The sequence below is a fragment of the Rhizopus microsporus genome (genome assembly GCF_002708625.1).
Source record: "Rhizopus microsporus ATCC 52813 unplaced genomic scaffold scaffold_6, whole genome shotgun sequence".
Classification (NCBI taxonomy): Eukaryota; Fungi; Mucoromycota; class Mucoromycetes; order Mucorales; family Rhizopodaceae; genus Rhizopus; species Rhizopus microsporus.
Window position 1 is genome coordinate 873,426 of NW_019671921.1, and position 18,649 is coordinate 892,074.

The window sequence follows — 18,649 nt, forward strand, 5'->3', positions numbered from 1 at the left end:
AAAAAAAATGTAGTTTATATCGGCCCAAATGGGCCGACTAAATCTTTACTTGTTAATAAAAATACAGTAACCTGAGGACGTGTATAAAGCTGATCCTCCAAACGAAGAGTTTCCAATGTCTTCGGTGGAAGGACCAATAAGAGATAAAGAGTGTACGTTTGATCTGACTTTGATCGGTGAATAAAGGATCTTGAATTTTCATATGGATAAGTAAGGTTCACCAAAATGCGATGATTCAGTGTGGAATCACTATTATCATTTGCAATAAATGTTCTTGTATGACCTTGAGAAGGCGGTGTGGGAATTAGGCTTCGTGGCGCACTCATAAGCTTCGAAAGGTATCGATGGGATCAAGTACGCGCTTTGGCAAAAAACGGATTGTCTCGTTATTAAACAAGCCCGCATCAAGGGATTTTTTCATTAATAGCTGGTCATAGTCTGAGATGCTGTTGGGTGTAACAATCATTGATGCTTGCAGCAGGAACATCGATGCTCATAGTATACAGTCTGGTTGTCTATTTCAGAAATGCGTTCCGCATGAATTGTGAAACTGCGTTGAAGGCGTTTGCTTCACAAGCTGCTGGTAAGCTCTGTTAACGAAAGGGACTTCTTGCCTTACTATTCGCTGATGCAAGACAGAGAGACTGTGTTATTGGTACAAATCAGAACTTTAGGGCTGATGAATTATGGGAAGTTTCGCAAGGTGAACTATTCTGTTTTCGTTTCTTGTCAGTTGATGGACATCTGTTCTTCACCGTGAATCCAATATAGAAAGGCCATGCAATGATTAGGCGATCAGCTCAATGTGATCTTTTCGCATCGAAGTAGAGGATGATTGTTGACGACAAAGAACAAATTGTTTGGTCGTTTCTTTAGTACAAATGGTTTCATTAACGGAGATTCATGAGTCATTCCAAGGAATGTTCTAACTTGTCCTGGTTCGAAGCATTTTATCGGCGCACTTTTTCTTGCACATTAACATCGCAGTGAAATGGCCTTATCCAAGGTATTACAGCGTTTGGTAGTAGTGTAATCAGTCAGGAGAGCTTTTAGTCTGTCTAAAAAAAGATACCAGTTACTACTCGGATTGAAGAGTGGTGCATGCCAGAGGATTTGAAGCCCGATAGCAATCGTTGCACTAGAAGCGCCACAAGCCTACAGTTAAGGCATTTGCTGAGGAATGGATGTTTTAGGGTGGTTTGGCAGAAGTTATTTTGAATTATCAGCATCCAAAAGAGACACTGAGGGCAAGATAGTCATATGAAGAGCTTGGAGAGAGCCAATCGTATGTGCATATCCTATTGATTATGATCACGAAGATGTATATATTGGGTCGTATTTATGCGTTCGAGCTGAACATTATAATCAAAAGGACAGTAATAAGCAACTTTGTCGCACGATCACCAATATCGTTATGCAGAAGATTCTAAAAAAGGGGTTTGACTTGCTGGCTACACAAGCGCGAAATTATTCATCTGACTCTTGTTTTGAAGTGTTAAAAAACCAAGCTGCTCATGTTCAAATCAGTGTTAACCATGAATATTCATATTGTATGGTTCAGTAAGTTATGGATCAGGGATCTTGTCTATTAATTCCTAATAAATCATGTTTGTATTGAATCAAGATAAGGTCTTTTACTTTTTAAAATCCAGTTTTATTGTGTGATATCAGCTAAGTTAGTAAATTCTCCTTTGGTTCTACATACTACTGCGCTTTGCTGTACCTTAATCTGGACTTTGAAGGCTTGCAATAAAAAGTTTGCATATAAAAGGGCAGACTATTTGATCTGTTTATTTTTTCATTGTAGAATAGCATTTTAAATTAGAATAATGAAGACTTTAACAATTGTATCCCTTGTCATGGCCTCTGCCTTTAGTATAGTTTCTGCAAGATGTAGTTTTGGCGCTCAAGCTGGCTGTGGTGGAAGTGAATCAATCAACAAGAGAGACTTTCAATGCTGTATGGACAGATTGGAAAGGGCTGACCACTTCAAGAAATCTGAAGCTACTTGTGGTTCCATCAGATGTAGCGGTTTCGTTGGAAATGATTTCAGAGATTTAAGACAAAAGCTCTGGGATCAGTGCTTAAGTGGTGGAAGAAGTCACCATGATGGCCAATCCTGGTGCAGAGGAATTGAAAGTGATATGTACTTAAGATATGATAAGATCTAAATGGTGTATTTGTTTGGGTTAGCCTTTTGTATATTATAGTTTGGCAATAAAGGATTATTTCCTATGTTAATATTATCTAAAAATTTTATTTATTTATGTATTATTTTGTTTTAACTAGATACAAAGCTAAAGTATTGTCGTAAAGCATCGGATAAGGCTTCAGGTAGTGAGCTTACGTCACGGACAATCATAAAGTACTGGAAGGGGAAAGTCTCTAAATAAGGCTTCATTTGAATACCATACTTGCCATCCTTTATCGTATAAGTGATATTTGTCATGTTCAGGATCGAGTCTTTTTCCGGCTTGTTGTCAACAACAATAAATATAATCATAATACGCTGTTCAAGTGCACTGCGTACTAATGCTCTTAGTGTTTCGTGGTCTTCACAGATACCATCAGAAATAATAAGTTGAAGTTGCCAGAGTTCAGCAGCACCAGAGCCTGAAGAATATTTGGCATTTTCAAATAGACCAAGGGAAGTTTCAATCAGGTTTTTAACATACGTCTTTTGTTGAGCAAAGGTGAATTGTTGAATAACATTTGCACCAGATTCACTTGTAAAAGGTTGACCAAATGGATGCAAAAGACGCACGCGTTCACCAAAGGACGAGATTGAGATATCGCCTACTTCTAGTTGTGATAGAGCCTTCGATATAAGAGCCAGCGTTTCATAAGCCAGTTGTACAGAACGGGATTCAGACATTGATTTAGAGTCATCCACGGAAATCATGACTTGATACTGTCGTTTGCTTAGCTTTGTACGGCGTAACCAAATCTTATCTTTCTTGAACTGACTTGCAATATAAGGAATGATCTTCTTCATGTTCAATCGTTTTCCTGTGCGATAGTCACCCTTAAGCTTAGTGGCTAAGGTAGGTTCTAAAATTAAACGAAGTTGTTCACAAAGTCCCATTGCCAAGTCATGTGTCAAATTCTCATATCCTTGCCATAGTTCTCTTGCTTTATTAATATCTCTTCCTTCTTCGCGCCATTCAGATACTTGAGCTTCCAGTTCATCTCGCATATGTTCAATATCTTGCTTTTCAAGAGGCTCTCGTGAAACAACAGATTCATCTACAGTTAAAATCTCAGTTTCATCGACAATCTGATTCTCTGGCAACCTCTTGCTCAAAATGGCTCCCTGTCGATCAGCAGCGCCTGCCATATCCAAGGTCTCACGCGGCAATGGCATAGTGTCAATAGATTCTTCTTGTTGGTCAACTTCCATTTCTCCAGAAACACCTGCGTCATCTTCTTGTTCTTCGTCCATTGCAGCTGCTTTCAGGTCTTGTATTTGGTCTGGCTGTGCGTTGCCCATGGTTTGCATATCATGAGCTTCTTCGTCATTCTTGACATATTCGAATGTATCCTTATCATTCACCTGAGCATTTTCAGTATCTTCATCTTCAGTCTTCATAACCTCGTCGTTTTCTTCTTCTTCAGTACCAGCTTCTTCAACGTTCTCAAGTCTTCTTCTCCACTTTTCTAAAGCATCTCCTAAACTTCGCTGAGGGTTGGACTGAGCTTCATTTGCTTCAGATTCTTCAGCATTATCTTCAGTTTCATCTTCTTCATTATTAACATCATTAGAGCCACTTCCAGACTTTCCTTTGCTTTCCTTCTTTTCAGTATTGTCATCTTCGCCTTGTGCTGTATCAGCCAAATCTTCCTCTCCATCGTTCTTACCAGAAGTGCTCTTGCTTTGCTTGCCTGCTTGACCCTGAACACCAAATTGATTATCAGCTGTGGCATCACTATTAGGCTGCTCACGGTTTTGAGCCGTGCTTTCAGTTTGCTCGCTCTCTTCCTCTTCTTCAATCTGAGCATTACTAGTCTTTGAGTTTTCTTGATCCATTTGTTCATTGTCAGGCAGTGCTTCATCTTCTTCACCTTCTTTCTTTTCTTCAGTATGATCCATTTGATCACCATCAGGCATATTCTCATTTTCTTCCCCTTCTTTTCCTTCATCAACATGATCTAAAGCGTCATGGAAGGCTTCACCTTCTTCTTCTTCAGGCAACTGCTCTTGATTAGGTAGCTCATCAATGTCCATTGGATCATTCATTCCCATGTCATCTTCACCACCCTCCTCTTGATCTTCATCATCTCCTTCCATATTCAAATCTTCAGGAAGGTCAAGTGTCTCGGCTTCAGGGATTTCAGCGTTCAATTGCTCTCCTGGTCGATTCTCAACGTCGTCTTCATCCTCACCTTCAGCTTCTCTTTCTTCATCAGCATCCCCTTCGTCACCTTCGTCACCTTGCTCTTCATTGTTGTCCTGTTCTTGTTGTTGGTCGTCTTGATTCTCAGGAGCCTCGGATTTTTCGTTCTTCGATTCAGACTGTTCTTCACTCTCTTCCTTGGCAACTATATCTGAGTCCTTCTGCGTCTCTTGTTTTCCTTGATCATCAACCGTTTTGTCGCTTTCGTTCAAGTTTTCGTCCTGCTCATCACCCCACATTTTATCATCTACGGCATCAGGGTCCATATCATCTACATCGCCAATTTGCTCATCAGGTTCTTCTTCCTCGTCTTCAGAACTTTCTGACTCTTCATTATCTTGTTCCTCTTGTTCCACATCTTCAAGGTTGCCGTCAAAGTCATTCTCCATATCCATACCTTCCTTTTCTTCTTTTGTATCTTGTTTATCGTCATTTGAGCGCTCCTCGTTCTGCGTTCCGAGCACTTGCTCTTCATCTTCGATCTCATGACTGACATCTTTGGTGCCTTCTCCCTCGCCAATACCTGTTCCTGCTTGTGTACCTTCAGCGTCGCCTTCCTCGGCATCTTCAGCTCCTTCAGGCATACAGAAACCCTTTGTGATGATAATACTGAATGTATTTACAAGACAATAGGTGAATTTAGCCATAGACTTGTGATGAATAAGCATTTTGGCTAAGGTATGTTGAACCACAAGCATATACTGTTGAAGGAATGGATACACTTCTTGTAACAATCTAGAGATTTCACAAACAACATCATCGTCTTGTTTGTGGCTGACCAAAACATGCGCTGTTGTCAATAGCTCGACACAACGTCTAGATGCAGATTCTAAGTGAAGAGCACTAACAAGAATAGCCTGTTTTTCACTCTGGAAACAGATATAGTTTTGTGGCATATTTTCATTATCGTCATCCTCTTCTGATTTAGCAGGATTTACTGTAGAGTTGGCCTTCTTGAGATCTTGAATGGATATCAAGACCGCATCAATCAAGGCATGAACTCGTTCACGCAAGTCAGTCATTGTTAACTCTGCATTGGCAGCTTTTCCAGAATCAACCATAGCAGCAGTAGCTCTCGCATTAGAGATAAACTGAATGATGGAATAAAGAGTATGACTTGACTGAGGTAAAGCTTGCGACGTGCTGGCAAGCACGGTTTCAATAGGATCCAACTTGTTCATATTGTCCTTTATCAGTTGATCAATATCGATAGACATCAACGAAAAGTCAAGGGACGTAGCAGATCTAGGATAAAGGTAGCGTTGTACGAACCAATAGTCCACCGTTCTTTGAACCTTTTGAACATCAGCACATGCAGTTTGCAAATCCTTTAATACACCTTGAGTTGCAGAACTTGCTTGAATAGAGACAAGTTCAACAGCTTGCTTCATGAGCAAAGCAAGTTTATCCACATACGCTTTATGATGTATAAATCGATACTCGATATCCCCATCATTAGCAATCAGTTTTCCATTGGTAAAGGCATCGTACAAGGCAGCAAGCTGAACAGAAACACCTTGGAGGATTTGTATACGATTCTCCATTTGAGCAAAGAGATGACGTTCCTTACGCACTAAAAGGAACATGTGCTCAGCAGCACTCATGCTTCGTTCAACCTCAAGCATCGAAAGATCTCTGCTTACATTCGTCGTACTGATCGTTCGTAAATGGGTCAATCTTGCAACACAGCGGTAGTAATAGTCATTTGCTTTGTTCCACTGTTCAATAATATCTTGAGTAGCACCACTGCAAATGGACAAGGGTAGCTTCTGAAGATTATTGGTTGCTTCCAACAATTCTAATTTTGCTGCATTTTGAAGGAAGAGAGCAGTTGAATCAGAGTTACTTTCTCGCATAGTAGTAGCGCGAGATTTCAATCCGAGACGACGAAGTTCCTTCAAAAAGTCAACGAGTGCCTTCTTCTTGAGCTGCTTTTGGTTCATGACGGTTGACTTGTTTTCATCTGTTAATACTGAAGGAGTTTCTTTTTGGAACTGCTTTACTTTGTTGATCATTTCTGTCATAAAGTCCTCAAGAGGAGCTTCATTGGTTTCGGCATCATTGATAAATACATCCTTTTGACAGTAAAGATGCAGTCTATTAAGAGTAACAGGTAGATTTGCCAAATGCTTCTTCACCGGCAAAGATGCAGACCAATCAAAGGAAGTATCAGTCACTTTAATAGGCGTCTCACTAATCCAAAGCTTGGGTTGTGATAATTGATCGATCAAGCCACGGTTGATATCTTTGGCATACCGCTTATCGTCGCCGTACTGATACATTGCATGCTCTCCGTTATAATTGGCTATAACAGTAAGCATAGACGTGTTCAAAACTTCACGGTACTTGCAAATGCACTTGTGAAGCTTTCTGTGTGTCTTGACAGCACTTTGACGAAGGGCATAGATGTTAACATCCTTCCAGGTAGCAATTTTAACAAAGTCCTTCAAGTCTTTTTCAATTGGCTTGCGCATTTGTGTAAGCATAGTATCCACATGCTGTTGGAATTGTGAATAGTATAAATAGACATTACGTAGAATGACTGCTGTCTTTTCAAAGCTCAACTGTTCAGATTCATTGGTCGAGAACTGTGCTTGAAGTTTAGCTTGCTGATAGAATGTGTCTATCATTTGAAGGCGTGGTTGATATTCGGCAATGCTTGATGTTTGCATAAACTGATCCAGGGCACTCAACAATTCATGTGCCGTCTTCTTGCAACTCTCAGATGACTCCGTATCAAATGAGGTGTTATTAATAGTGTCATACAGATGGAACCACCATTTGAAAGCAGCATTTTGATGGTATTGCTCCTGAGCAGCTAAAAGCTTGGGCCAGCAATTAAGTTCGAGTTGTCGCCAGTTAACGATCAGAGCAATCAACTCGTCACGTTGGCTCTTGAGAGAGACATGCTTAGCAGCGTAAGCTTCCCAATCCTCTGACTTTTGTAACAGCAGTTCGATACCAGTCAAGAATTTGGCAACAGGCGACAGAATAGAGAAAGTCAAGATACGATCACAAATGACAAGCAGTTGTTCGAGAATGGCATGTTCTGGCCACTGCTCTGCAAGCTCTAACACGCGTGCCTTAAAGCGATTCACCACAGGCTCTACCTTTTTAGCTTCATGCACATTTTCGCTTTGATAAAAGTCATAAATGTCGTCACTTGTGGTGGCAAAAGAATTCTCGGACTCAAGACGTCTAATTGCCAAATTTGCAACACGAAGATGACCAGCATTACAGATACGGTCGGTGACGTCTGTGAATGGTGATTTAGCCATAGATGCCAGTTGATTGGCAGTAGTATAGGATTGTAAGGCTTCTCTGTTAAAAGGTTTGCCTAAGCGACTACATGCATCGGCCTTGTAACTTGTAAATATCAGCTTGTGAAGATGGCCAATGCGATGAACATCTTCATTGTCAAGCACAGATACTTCTTCAACCTTAAGATGATCAGTTACTTTCTTAGGAGGCGTGTCATCTTCAATAGTGAGATCAGCAAATTCATCATTAAAATCTGCAAAAATATTCTTTAAATCTTCTTCCTCGAGCTCTTCTTCCGTGGGAGGCTCATACTTCTTTGCACGAGTTTTATACAAAGCTTCTTTTTCAGCTTCCAGTTTATTCTTGTACTCTTCTGCTGATTTCCAGACTTGGATGATTTCACTGAATAGCGCGTTCACTGTGACAAGGTCTTCATCCTTTAGATATCCAGCAGTATCAAAAGAGGCTACAGTACGCTGAAGAATAACTATCAGCAAGCGCAAATAGAATGCCCATTTTCTATTTGTTGGTGCTCGTTCAAACACGATGGCCTTGATCTTTGAAAGTGTTTGAGGAGTAGCAAGCATATTCCAGGTCAAACCTTGAAGATGACCAGTGATATCAGGTTCACGAATCAAAAGCTCAATGAATTCAGACAAAAATTCATCAGTAGAGTCTCTACGACCATTAACTGTCAGCATGCGAAGACCATACTTAATATCGTCAACAGCAATGACCAAAGGCTGCAAGATGTCTCTATACAGTGGGAACTTGTCGAAAACTCTGTCAACAAACTGGAGCGCATTTCCTTGTAGGAGAGCTTCGCGTTGTAGAATAGAATCTGTGCAGTGTGTTTCCAATTCATTCAGCAAGTTTTCTACGTTATGTTCAAGCATACTCTTTTGCAAATAGCGAAGGTCAACAAATATTTCGTCAAGCTGTGATTGAGCAGGGCGAAGTGAAAAGACGGTCGACTTCTCTCCAAGTTCATCATTCACCTTCTCTAATGAGCGCTTCTCTTCGTCAATCACAGAGTTTGTGTCATTGCCTGTGTATATCTTTTCAATGTTTTCTCTGACGTTGATATTATTCAATTGCTTCTGTTTCTTTTGCAGTAGCAAGTCGACACGGAGACGGGGCTCAGAAGTAGGATCGACGGGATAGTCAGGGATATATGCAGACAGGAAGGCTAAGCCTAAGAGAACACGAGCTTTGCCACAAGCAGAGAAAAACGTGCGCTTGTCTTCATTTCCTAGGGATTCGACAGTGGCTCGAAGTGCATTAATAGCGCCGATATAGTGCGAATTGAACTCGTATTGTTGAGCAACCTGTGATGCTTCATCAAGTAAGGCAGCCACATCAGCATAATACGATGTTACATCGTTGCCGAAATACAGGTTTGATTGCAATAGTCTTTGCGAAAATTCACCTGCTTTGTTTAGTACAGAAGAAAGTGCTTCATAAGCTGCTTCATCAAGTACTTCAGCAGAGGCATTTAGCAACTGAGTATTAAAAGTGAGTAATTGATTTTTTGTAGCGTCATTTATGCTTAATTTACCTGACGTGTCATTGAGAATAAAGTAGCTACTTCAAGGAGCCTTCTGTCCTTTAACTTCGTATTATTTGACAAGAACTGTTGCAAGCCTTTAAGTTGCTTCAAAGCGCTTTCGAATGCGTCCACAGGCATTTTATCAACAGATCCCAGCATATTCAAACAGATAAATGTCTCTACGCTTTCATATAATGCGAGGGAACCTTCAGTAATTCGAAGATCCTATGGCAAATCATATGAGTTATGCTAAAAATAAAAGAAAATTAACAAATTACCTTCTCAGTATCATTAGGCACAAGTTGGAAGAGATCTTTCTGGAAGACGCTTGAACGCCACAGACGTTGATGATACGTGTAGGCTGCATCTTGAATTAACCCAGGAATTAAAGATGTATTGATTGATTTTCCACAATCCAAGAACCAAATAAGACGCTGATAAGGCACCAAGTCTGTTGGAGGACGTGAAGAGTAATTTATGGCATATTCCTTAAATTTCGACATTTGTTCGAGCAATTGCTTGTCATTCACAGATTCATGTCTATCACAAGAGATAAAGTAAAGCTTTGCCAAAATCTCCATTTCCTCAAGAATGCTGGAATAGTCATGTAAAGGTACCAAGGCGGCATCCCATGAGCTATCCCTTCTGATCGTATCACTTGCTTCAGTAGGCTGTAACTCGCGAGTGATGTATTCAGGGAGGTTACGCAGAGACTTCAAAGTTTGCTCAACAGTTGCAGCATTGTTCACGTCCACTGCATAGAGCGTAGCTATGCCTTCTATCAAAGTTCTCTTTGCTTCTGATTTAGCGTGCAGAACAAGTGATTTTGGCTTGAGTCCTTCTTCTAGGCTGAACCTGTAACAATTCAAGTCATTGCTGATCTTTCGTAAATCGCTCTCAAGCATGTGTAATGGTTCAGAAGATAAAGTAGAGGGATGGAAGTGTCCCCATAAAGCCATCATGGATCTGCTTGTATCAAAATCAAATCCAGACATAATATCTTCAATATGATTGAGAACTGTGTTAAATCCAACGGAAGCCATTTCCTCGGTGGTGATGAGTTCTTTCATGATTCGGATGCTGATCAACAGTTTGTCCAAGCTCAAAGCTTCCATATGTGTAAGAGACCAAGTGTAGTCTCTGACATCTAACACATGATGAACAGCTTCAAAGATTTGCGTGGTGCAATTACGATAGGAGGCTTGATCGATCCAAGATGCCACTGCAGAGTTGATTGCTTCAAAGAAAGGATATAGTCTGGGAACAACTGGATGCAACAACTGGCTTTCACTCAAGCGTCCGACCTGGAAACAATAGGATTGTTGAAGAGCGGTCAAGTTTCCAACCTTGAGCCTCTGTGTTGCAGAACGCATGGTATTGTCAATGTAGTCTTGCTTTAAGAGACGAATCAACATTTTATAAGCTTCACTGATGCACTTCAATTCTTCATGATTGACAGCAACACTTTTGGACTTCAATTGCACATTGGTCAACTCGGTAAACAGTGGATGCTTGATCAAATTCTTCATTAGGTGTCCAATTTTTTCCAGTGCAGCCGACTTTGAAGCAATTGTATGCTGTGACATGTAGCCTAGCCAACGATAACAGAGACCATAGTTTTGAAGGTTCAAGTTCTCCAAGAGATAATCAGCAGCAACGTCGATCTTCTTTTGAGACTCCTCGTCGTCAGTATCCAGTGTCTGAAGTAGATAAACAAAGTAAGCTCCATGTAATGCAATTGTGGCAAGATTAGAGTCATTCTGAAACAACTTTCCGCCGATGAAGAAGGGCGAATTTGTAGGAGAAACCAGCTCTTGTAACAATTCTTGGCTAGCAACATCGTTTTCAAGTAATGCAGCAAGCGCGCTGGGTGCATTTTCGATATCAACAAAGACTTGGAAGAACGAGTCTCGAATAGCACTCTTTAGAGATTGACCGCGTTGAAGACGTTCAGCCATATAAGTGGCAAACATGAGATAATCCCGGACATTTTCTGACTTGGCCAAGTGTTTGCGACTTTGGGTCACCTCGCCTTGAAGTTCATTCAAGAGGGCAGGAATACGGCGACCACGAACACCAAGAGAGTTCACCAGCTTAGTTGCATCCTGATCATTCTTGTTCCAGTTAGAGTCAAGAAGAGCAATTTCGATACCTCTGTTCCTCATTGCACGGGATAATTCGCCGTTTTGAGGATCTACTGTCATAAACATGCGGAAGTTAGGGTGAGGCTTGATCACCTTCACTGTGCCATCGACAAGACCACGTTCATTCACCATCAAGACACCGTCATTTTCAAACAGAGGATTTAAACGATCCAATACGGAAGGGTTACAAAGATTGGCATTGTCAATCAAAAGCCAGTGACCATGTTCAAGAGCATTGATTAAAAGACCATCAATCCATTCAAATTTACCAGCAACCGTATCTTTTTCGAGCTCCTGAAGGTTATCGACAGCAGTATTCAAGCTCGAAATGGAGTTGTGCAACTCTTGATCCACTGCAGATGCAGACTTTAAGTAGGATACCACATTAGAAACAAGTGCATAATCCAACTTTGCAGATTCTGCATCAGATGAAGCAAGTTTCATTTGCTGCTTGCTGTTTAGGACATACATGGCATCATTTAGCTGACGGATGAGTTGAAGAGCCGTGCTATAGTTTTCATTATCTGTGGGAAGAGTAGCAGCATAAAGAAGTAAACTCTTTGAAGCAGTACTGACGGAAACATGAAGCATATCCATAACCACTTGTCTATGACGGTTCAAATCGACTTGCTCAAAGCCACCAAGTAACTCCATCGTATCAACGCTGCTATTCATGGCAAATTCCTGCAAGACGTTTCCAGTCATTTTGCTTAGTAATCGAACAAGCGAAGTTTTACCAGACGCAGATGGGCCTGTTAAGATAGCCATCCAGCCTGATTCAACACATTTCATCAAAGATTGAAGAGATGGTAGGAAAGACTGAAGGATATGATTGTCGCGATCAAACATATCAGGCATCTTTGCAGCTTGCTTTCGTGCCAAACGAGAGTGCCCAACAGTGAAATTGTCGACTGTAACTTCATACAATGGATGCTCGGGTCGATCATATTTGACGTTAAAGGCGGTTTCAAACAGTTGAATCACTTTGATGCGATCATCAGCAGAACGCATACGTTGCATATAAATGATGTCCAAGTATTCAGCAGGGTCAGAGGTGTGATTCTGCCTCATTAACTCTAACCAACGGAAGACATCACGTAAATTAAATTCCCAAGGACTTCCTTTACGACCAAAGGTACAACGAATCATTGTTTCTTCATACATTCTGTTGTTAAATTCAATCATTTTGGCCAGCATGTGAGGTTCAAACTCGGGGAACAGGTGAGAGCAGATAAACAAGAGATCCTCTGGGCTCAGCTGTTCAACATAAACTTGCGTAAAACGATTGATAAATGACTTGGGCAAACCTTTACGACCACCGCCTTGTTGAAGAGGGTTCTGGGCGCCAAATACACGGAACTCTTTGTCACAAAAGAATTCTCTGTCAAGTTCTGGAATGTACACAGCTCCACGATGATCCAAGCAAGAATTGAGACCTTCCAATACGGATTGCGACGCCAAGTTCAACTCATCGAGTAATACCCAGTCACCAGCCTTCATTGCTTGCAAAAAGGGAGCATCTCTCCAAGCAAACTCACCACTGTTTCCACCTTCAACAGGAAGATCAGAACCAAAGAGGTCCATTAAATCAGTTTGTTCAGACAAGTTGATTCGTACTAAATTATGACCAGAGGCAGCAGCCAATGCAGAAATTAAACTTGTTTTACCAACACCAGGACTGCCTTCGAGCAAGATTGGCTTTCGTAACTGCATTGCACGAACAACACGCATAGCGTTGTCAGATGTGGTGGGAGCCGACAAAGTAAACTTCACATTGGCCTTGGACAACTTACCACGAGGGATTTCAAAAGGACCGATAGCCAATTTGTTATCACTGATCACTATCGTATCCCTTGACTCGCCCAGGACTTCCTGTTCTGTTGCATTAGGCTTTTCAGAGAGATGTCGAAGACATTTAAGACGGAATTCTTTCAAGGTCGAACCGGTCATAAAGGAGCTTGATGAGCCATGAGAGCCTAATCCATCAAGTAAAACAATACATGCACCATGAGCAAAGCTAAGTTCTGGATTGAGACCAAAGTCGACTGCAGTATTCATAAATTTGACCCATGAAAGAATATCACGGAGGGAGATGACAGTACGGCTCTGACCAAGGGCTTGAGAATACCACGAGATGAAGTCGAGCATTCTCTCACTGTATCCTTTTAATGTAGCGTGTTTCATCTGTTCATCAATAATACTGATCAAGTCTTCTCTGTCAGTGACGGATGGAACCCATATTTCCGTAAAACGATTTCTCAAGGCAGGAGAAAGTTCCTTCTTACCATAATCACCACCGGGATTCATGGTAGCTAAAAATTTGAATCCAGGAGCAGCATAGAGTTCTTCTACTTGCTTTCCACCTTTTTCGGCAAGAACTAAAAGACGACTGGGTTCAAGAACAGAATTCAATCTTTCCAGCACAGAGTCATCAGCCAAAGATATTTCATCGAGCAAGAATAAGTGTCCATCCTTCATAGATTGCACTAGAGGACCGTCGTGCCATTCGAACAGATGCTTTGGCTTATCCATGTCTTCATCTTCATCCTGACCACGAACAGGTCGTTGTCCACCAAGCAAGTCACTTGTTTCAGTGTTTTGGTGGCAATTGACGATATGAAGTTCGCGACCATAGGTTTCTGCCAACATCTGACAAACAGTGGTTTTACCACAGCCCGTATCACCCACAAGCAAGACAGGTTCATCATATCGAAGACAGCGAGCAACAAGACTAAATAAGCGACGCATAGCTTTTGTCCACACAAGGTTGTTGTCTTCACCTGCCTTTGCGGAACGTTCCTTGAGCAAACGATCATACGTCTGGAACTCTTCAAGTCTGTTACAGTCATACATTTCATTTTCATCAAGCTTGACTTTCATCACTTGCTCAAGTACTTGTTTAACAACCTTCTTTTCCTCATCGCGACGGCATCTTTCAGCTAGCAACATGTATCCATTCTCTGCAAGCTCTTGATACCCTTGAGGGTCACGGCCAGCCCAACGAAACAGATCACGGAGAGTAATGAAGCCGTGCTTCTGTTCAAAGATACGTGTGCTTTGTCGATGTGCCATCAAGTCCTTATAGACCTTGACCAACTTTTTACAGTACGACGGTGCAATTTTGCAGCGATTGGAAAGAATCGTTTCAAGTTCATCCTCGGGTATATCATCAAAGTGAAGTTCAAGGAAACGGTTACGGAAAGCGCGTGATAATGCTTTACGACCACCATAGAGGCCAGCTGGATTCTGTGTGGCAAATAGCATAAAGTGGGGATGAGGTTTCACGATCTCTTGAGTTTCGGGTATCAAAAGCTCTCTATTGTCATCAAGCAAACGATTCAATGCTTCCAATACGTCAGAGGGAGCCAAGTTAAGTTCATCAAGAACGATCCAATATCCATTGCGAAGAGCTTCAACCAGAACACCTTCTTGGAATACTAGCTTGCCTTCATTATTAGAGACGTAGGTACCAAGATATTCTTGAAGGTCAGTGTGTTCGTGATTATTGATACGCACGAATCGATGACCAGTCTTCTTTGCCATATACTCAACCATCGATGTCTTACCAGCTGATGTAGGACCTTGAATCAATACTGGGAATTTTCTAGACATGATAACACGAGCAAGGTTATAGAGTTTGGTCTCGATGGAATTTGTCAGGATATAACGAGGATCATCTTCAGGAGGGAATTGACCCTGTTCTAACCAGAAATGACCAAATTGAATATAGTTTTCAGCAGGCTGACGAGGTATTCTTGTAATTAATTGTTGAGGATTTTGTATATTTCGTAATATGGTCTTGTAGATCAGGTCATGCATGACAGTCTCACTTTCTTTATCAAGCTGGGTCAAGAAAGTCATACAAAAGCCTTCATAAAGTGAACGTCTCAAGCCATAGGTTGGTGAAATTTGGACAACATAGGTCAAAGCTCTGGCTAACGTTCTCATACTAAAGTGCGGTCGCTGGTTCGCTCCATCCACCAATTTGTGCTCATTTGCCAATTTTTTAGCGCTTGTGTAAAAGTCGGCAACATCTTCAAAACATCTTTCGTCACCAGCAGCAATGCCATAGAGATACTGTTTCACAATTTGTAATAGATCATCATAGCGGTTGTCAGGAGGATGCACATAGAATTCGGTAAATCTATTACGAAGGCCAGGAGGTAAATCACGTTTACCAACATCCGTGGCAGGATTCATACATGCAAACAAACGGAAGTTGGGATGACGCTTAATAGGCTCTACATCACCCTTTTCTGTCAACAATAATGAACCATTCACGTCTTGCAGTAGACCAGACAAGCATTCAAGTGTCTCGGTAGTGGCTAAATTGATTTCGTCCAACAGAATCCAATCACCTTGACGAACAGCCTTCACAAGCGAGCCTTCCATGAAACTAAATACAAACTTGTTTTGAGATTGCACTTGTTGAACTTCAAACTCTTCAACATGCTTTGTAAATGTCTTCCATGCGTTTCGAAGTTGAGGAGAAGAGGTCTTTTTGTTTTCTACGTTTTGTTCGGCTTCGAACTTTTGCTGTGACATTTTAATCGCTTGCTTAAGTAAAGCAACAAAGTTTGTCCATTTTTGATGAATAAACATCTTACGAACCATATCCAAAAACTTGATATTCTTCTTGACGGAAAATGTCTTTTCAAACAAACGTTCAAACTCGTCATTTAAAGGAATAGCTAATACTTTTCCATCTACAGGCTTAAATCCACCCAATAGATCCGAACTATCTGATTGCTGTGACAGATTGACGACGATCAAGTTTTGATGGATCATGTCTGCTAAATGTTGGACAACTGTTGTCTTACCAGTACCTGTTTCACCCACCAACAAGACAGGTTCGTTCAAGTGAATAGAAACTGCAATCTTTTCCATTAAACGTAAGGCATGACCTGTTGTCGCAAATGGACGCTGTTTTTCTCTCTTGATTAAACCAGCCTTTTTCTTTTGTTTTCCACTTGCAGCAATAGATGAAAGGTTCACACGACCGATACGAACATGAGTGTCATTTACATCAAGTACTGGCTTATACTGATCAACGTAGTTACGCACCAACTCTTGAGATATCTGCAGGGGTTTGCCGATGGTTTGAAGTACAGTCATCCATATGTTATAGTCGGGTATCATTCCACAAAAGCAGTCATTTGCTTCATTGAATAGATCTTGACGAAGTGTAAGATCCATGCCCACTTCAGATGAATCATTTAGTTTTTCGCCTAATAAAAGATCAACGCGATGACACCATTTCATAAGATCTCTCGTTGAAAGGAAACGACCCATAGAAGAAGAAGATAAAGAAAGGCTGGTATCTTCATAAAGGTCGACTACAGTTTGAAATAAGTTCATCGCATGTGAAGCAAAATCGTTGATATGCGTAAACTTTTGACGAATCACTAGTTCCAATTCTTCATGAGATAAAGGTTCAACATGCACTCTTGTCCACAAGTTGGCGCCTGTCATCATACTCGCGCCTCTAGAAGTGACCCCCTTTCCAGATCGAGATGGTAAAAATGATCTCGTACCAAACATTTGGAATCCTTCCTTTGCCTTGATTTTCTCGCCTCTTGAAGGAATAAATAGATGTCCAGTTTCCAAAAGTGGTAAAAGCACGGATAGTACCTCTGCTGGTGCCAAATCAATATCCTCAATAAGCACCCATCTGCCTTCAAGTACTGCAGTTGTTAAAACACCGGCTTGCCATCGGAAGGAGCCAGGTGTGGAGGTAGATACATATGTTCCCAATAGTACTTTTGGGTCTGTTTGGTCTCCTAAATGAATCTTTACTAGCTCTGCACCTCTTCCAGTTCTCCATGCAAGTTCTTCTACAAGGCACGTTTTTCCTGCTCCAGTCACGCCTTCCAGAAGTGTAGGTGCTCCAATAGATAATGCAAGGCTGATTGCGTGTAAATTTTTTGAGGTCGTCTTTGTTAAGACTAGTTCGGGGTTATAGCTACTTCTATCGCTTTCTTTCTCGACGCGCTTTGTGAGCAAGACACCACAAAGGTTACAAGTCGATGGACATAAATCACTGTCCTCTAATTGGCGTTGTTGTACATCAAAGTTATTGGTTAGATATGCTATTTGATTGTCTGCAAGTCTTTGTTGTTCCCATAAACTAATAATAATGTTACTAACCTGTGCTTGATCTAACTATTTTAATCACTTACTCTAAGAATCTAATGTCAACACGACTGCCTTCAATGGTCATATAAATAGGCTCATCAGATTCATCCAAGGGTTTGCCGACAATAGAAGATAAAAGACTGTTTTGTTGCGAATCACTTAGGTTGTATACTTTGCAGAGACACAGGGTTGTGATATAACGAACACATGTATCAGGGTATTTAAGCAATTGAACTACTGGTCCCCAATTCCAAATGGGTGAAAATGTAACTGCTGAAAAAGAAAGCAAGCGATATGTTGTAAGCAGTAAATCATGTAAATTATCTATTGATGAAGAGGACGTCTAATAGCATATCATTAGCATATGTAGGCGTGGTAATTATATCCAACTTACAGAAGTATCCATACTATCAACATTGCTATAGTGATCTAATCGTTCGAATAAAGAAGTTGAATGAGTGAAATATAACACAGCCAAGCTATACATATACAATAGGTTAGATATGTAAGATGTCATGTAGGCGACTTACTTTTTAACTTGAGGCGCAATAGGCAGTATCACACTGAAGGCCTTTGCTATGAGTTCGGTCGTATGTACAGTAGTATGCGTTTTTGATAAGGCTGTTTCTATCAACGTTGTGAATCCAGGCATGGTCCAACGTCCGATCAAGTCAATTACAATAGGACGAAATAAGCGAACAACAGTGAGAGTCCAACTGGGGTTGATCATGGCTCTTGATACTAAATCAAGTAGATTTGACCGAGAAATAGAGTTTGGGTTCTTTAATACTTCATGATCGATGATTGCGTCAAGGGCAGATTCTTCCTGTTCTATAACATATGCTGATAATTGCTGAACAGCTGCAAGGAAATCAAAGGAAAGTGGATCAAAAATACTGTCTTCAGTTGCTTCTACCATTTAAACGATCCAATCTATAATAAAGATCAACAAAAACACAATAGCTTGGAAGCTCTCTTTATAAAAAAAATTGTGACAGCTGAAAGTGAGAGGAAGCGACTTTTAGCGCAGACTGCATTTATACCTCCGCTAGTCAAAAGCGTGCTCTTCCTCCCCTTTGTTGTAATACTTGTTTTCACTCTTGAAATTCAAGACATCATATAAACTGTTTTATCTTTTATGAAAGCTTGAATTACTGAAATGACAT

At 40.9% G+C, this 18,649-nt stretch overlaps 2 protein-coding genes across 2 annotated transcripts; one reads left to right on the forward strand and one right to left on the reverse strand.

The window, feature by feature from the left end:
* Positions 1–1,829: 1,829 nt before the first annotated feature.
* Positions 1,830–2,171, forward strand: RHIMIDRAFT_236741 (uncharacterized protein; the record flags this gene model as incomplete). Its single annotated transcript, XM_023608627.1, has 1 exon — positions 1,830–2,171. One exon carries the CDS (start codon positions 1,830–1,832, stop codon positions 2,169–2,171), a length of 342 nt encoding a protein of 113 aa, XP_023467391.1.
* A 59-nt stretch (positions 2,172–2,230) lies between these two features.
* Positions 2,231–18,584, reverse strand: RHIMIDRAFT_214477 (midasin). The gene is made up of 6 exons (XM_023607266.1): positions 18,014–18,584; positions 17,878–17,962; positions 17,528–17,826; positions 9,483–17,475; positions 9,214–9,429; positions 2,231–9,157 (listed from the first exon to the last, which is right to left on the reverse strand). Exons 1-6 carry the CDS (start codon positions 18,400–18,402, stop codon positions 2,282–2,284), a joined length of 15,858 nt encoding a protein of 5,285 aa, XP_023467392.1. The 5' UTR covers positions 18,403–18,584; the 3' UTR covers positions 2,231–2,281.
* Between the last annotated feature and the right edge of the window lie 65 nt (positions 18,585–18,649).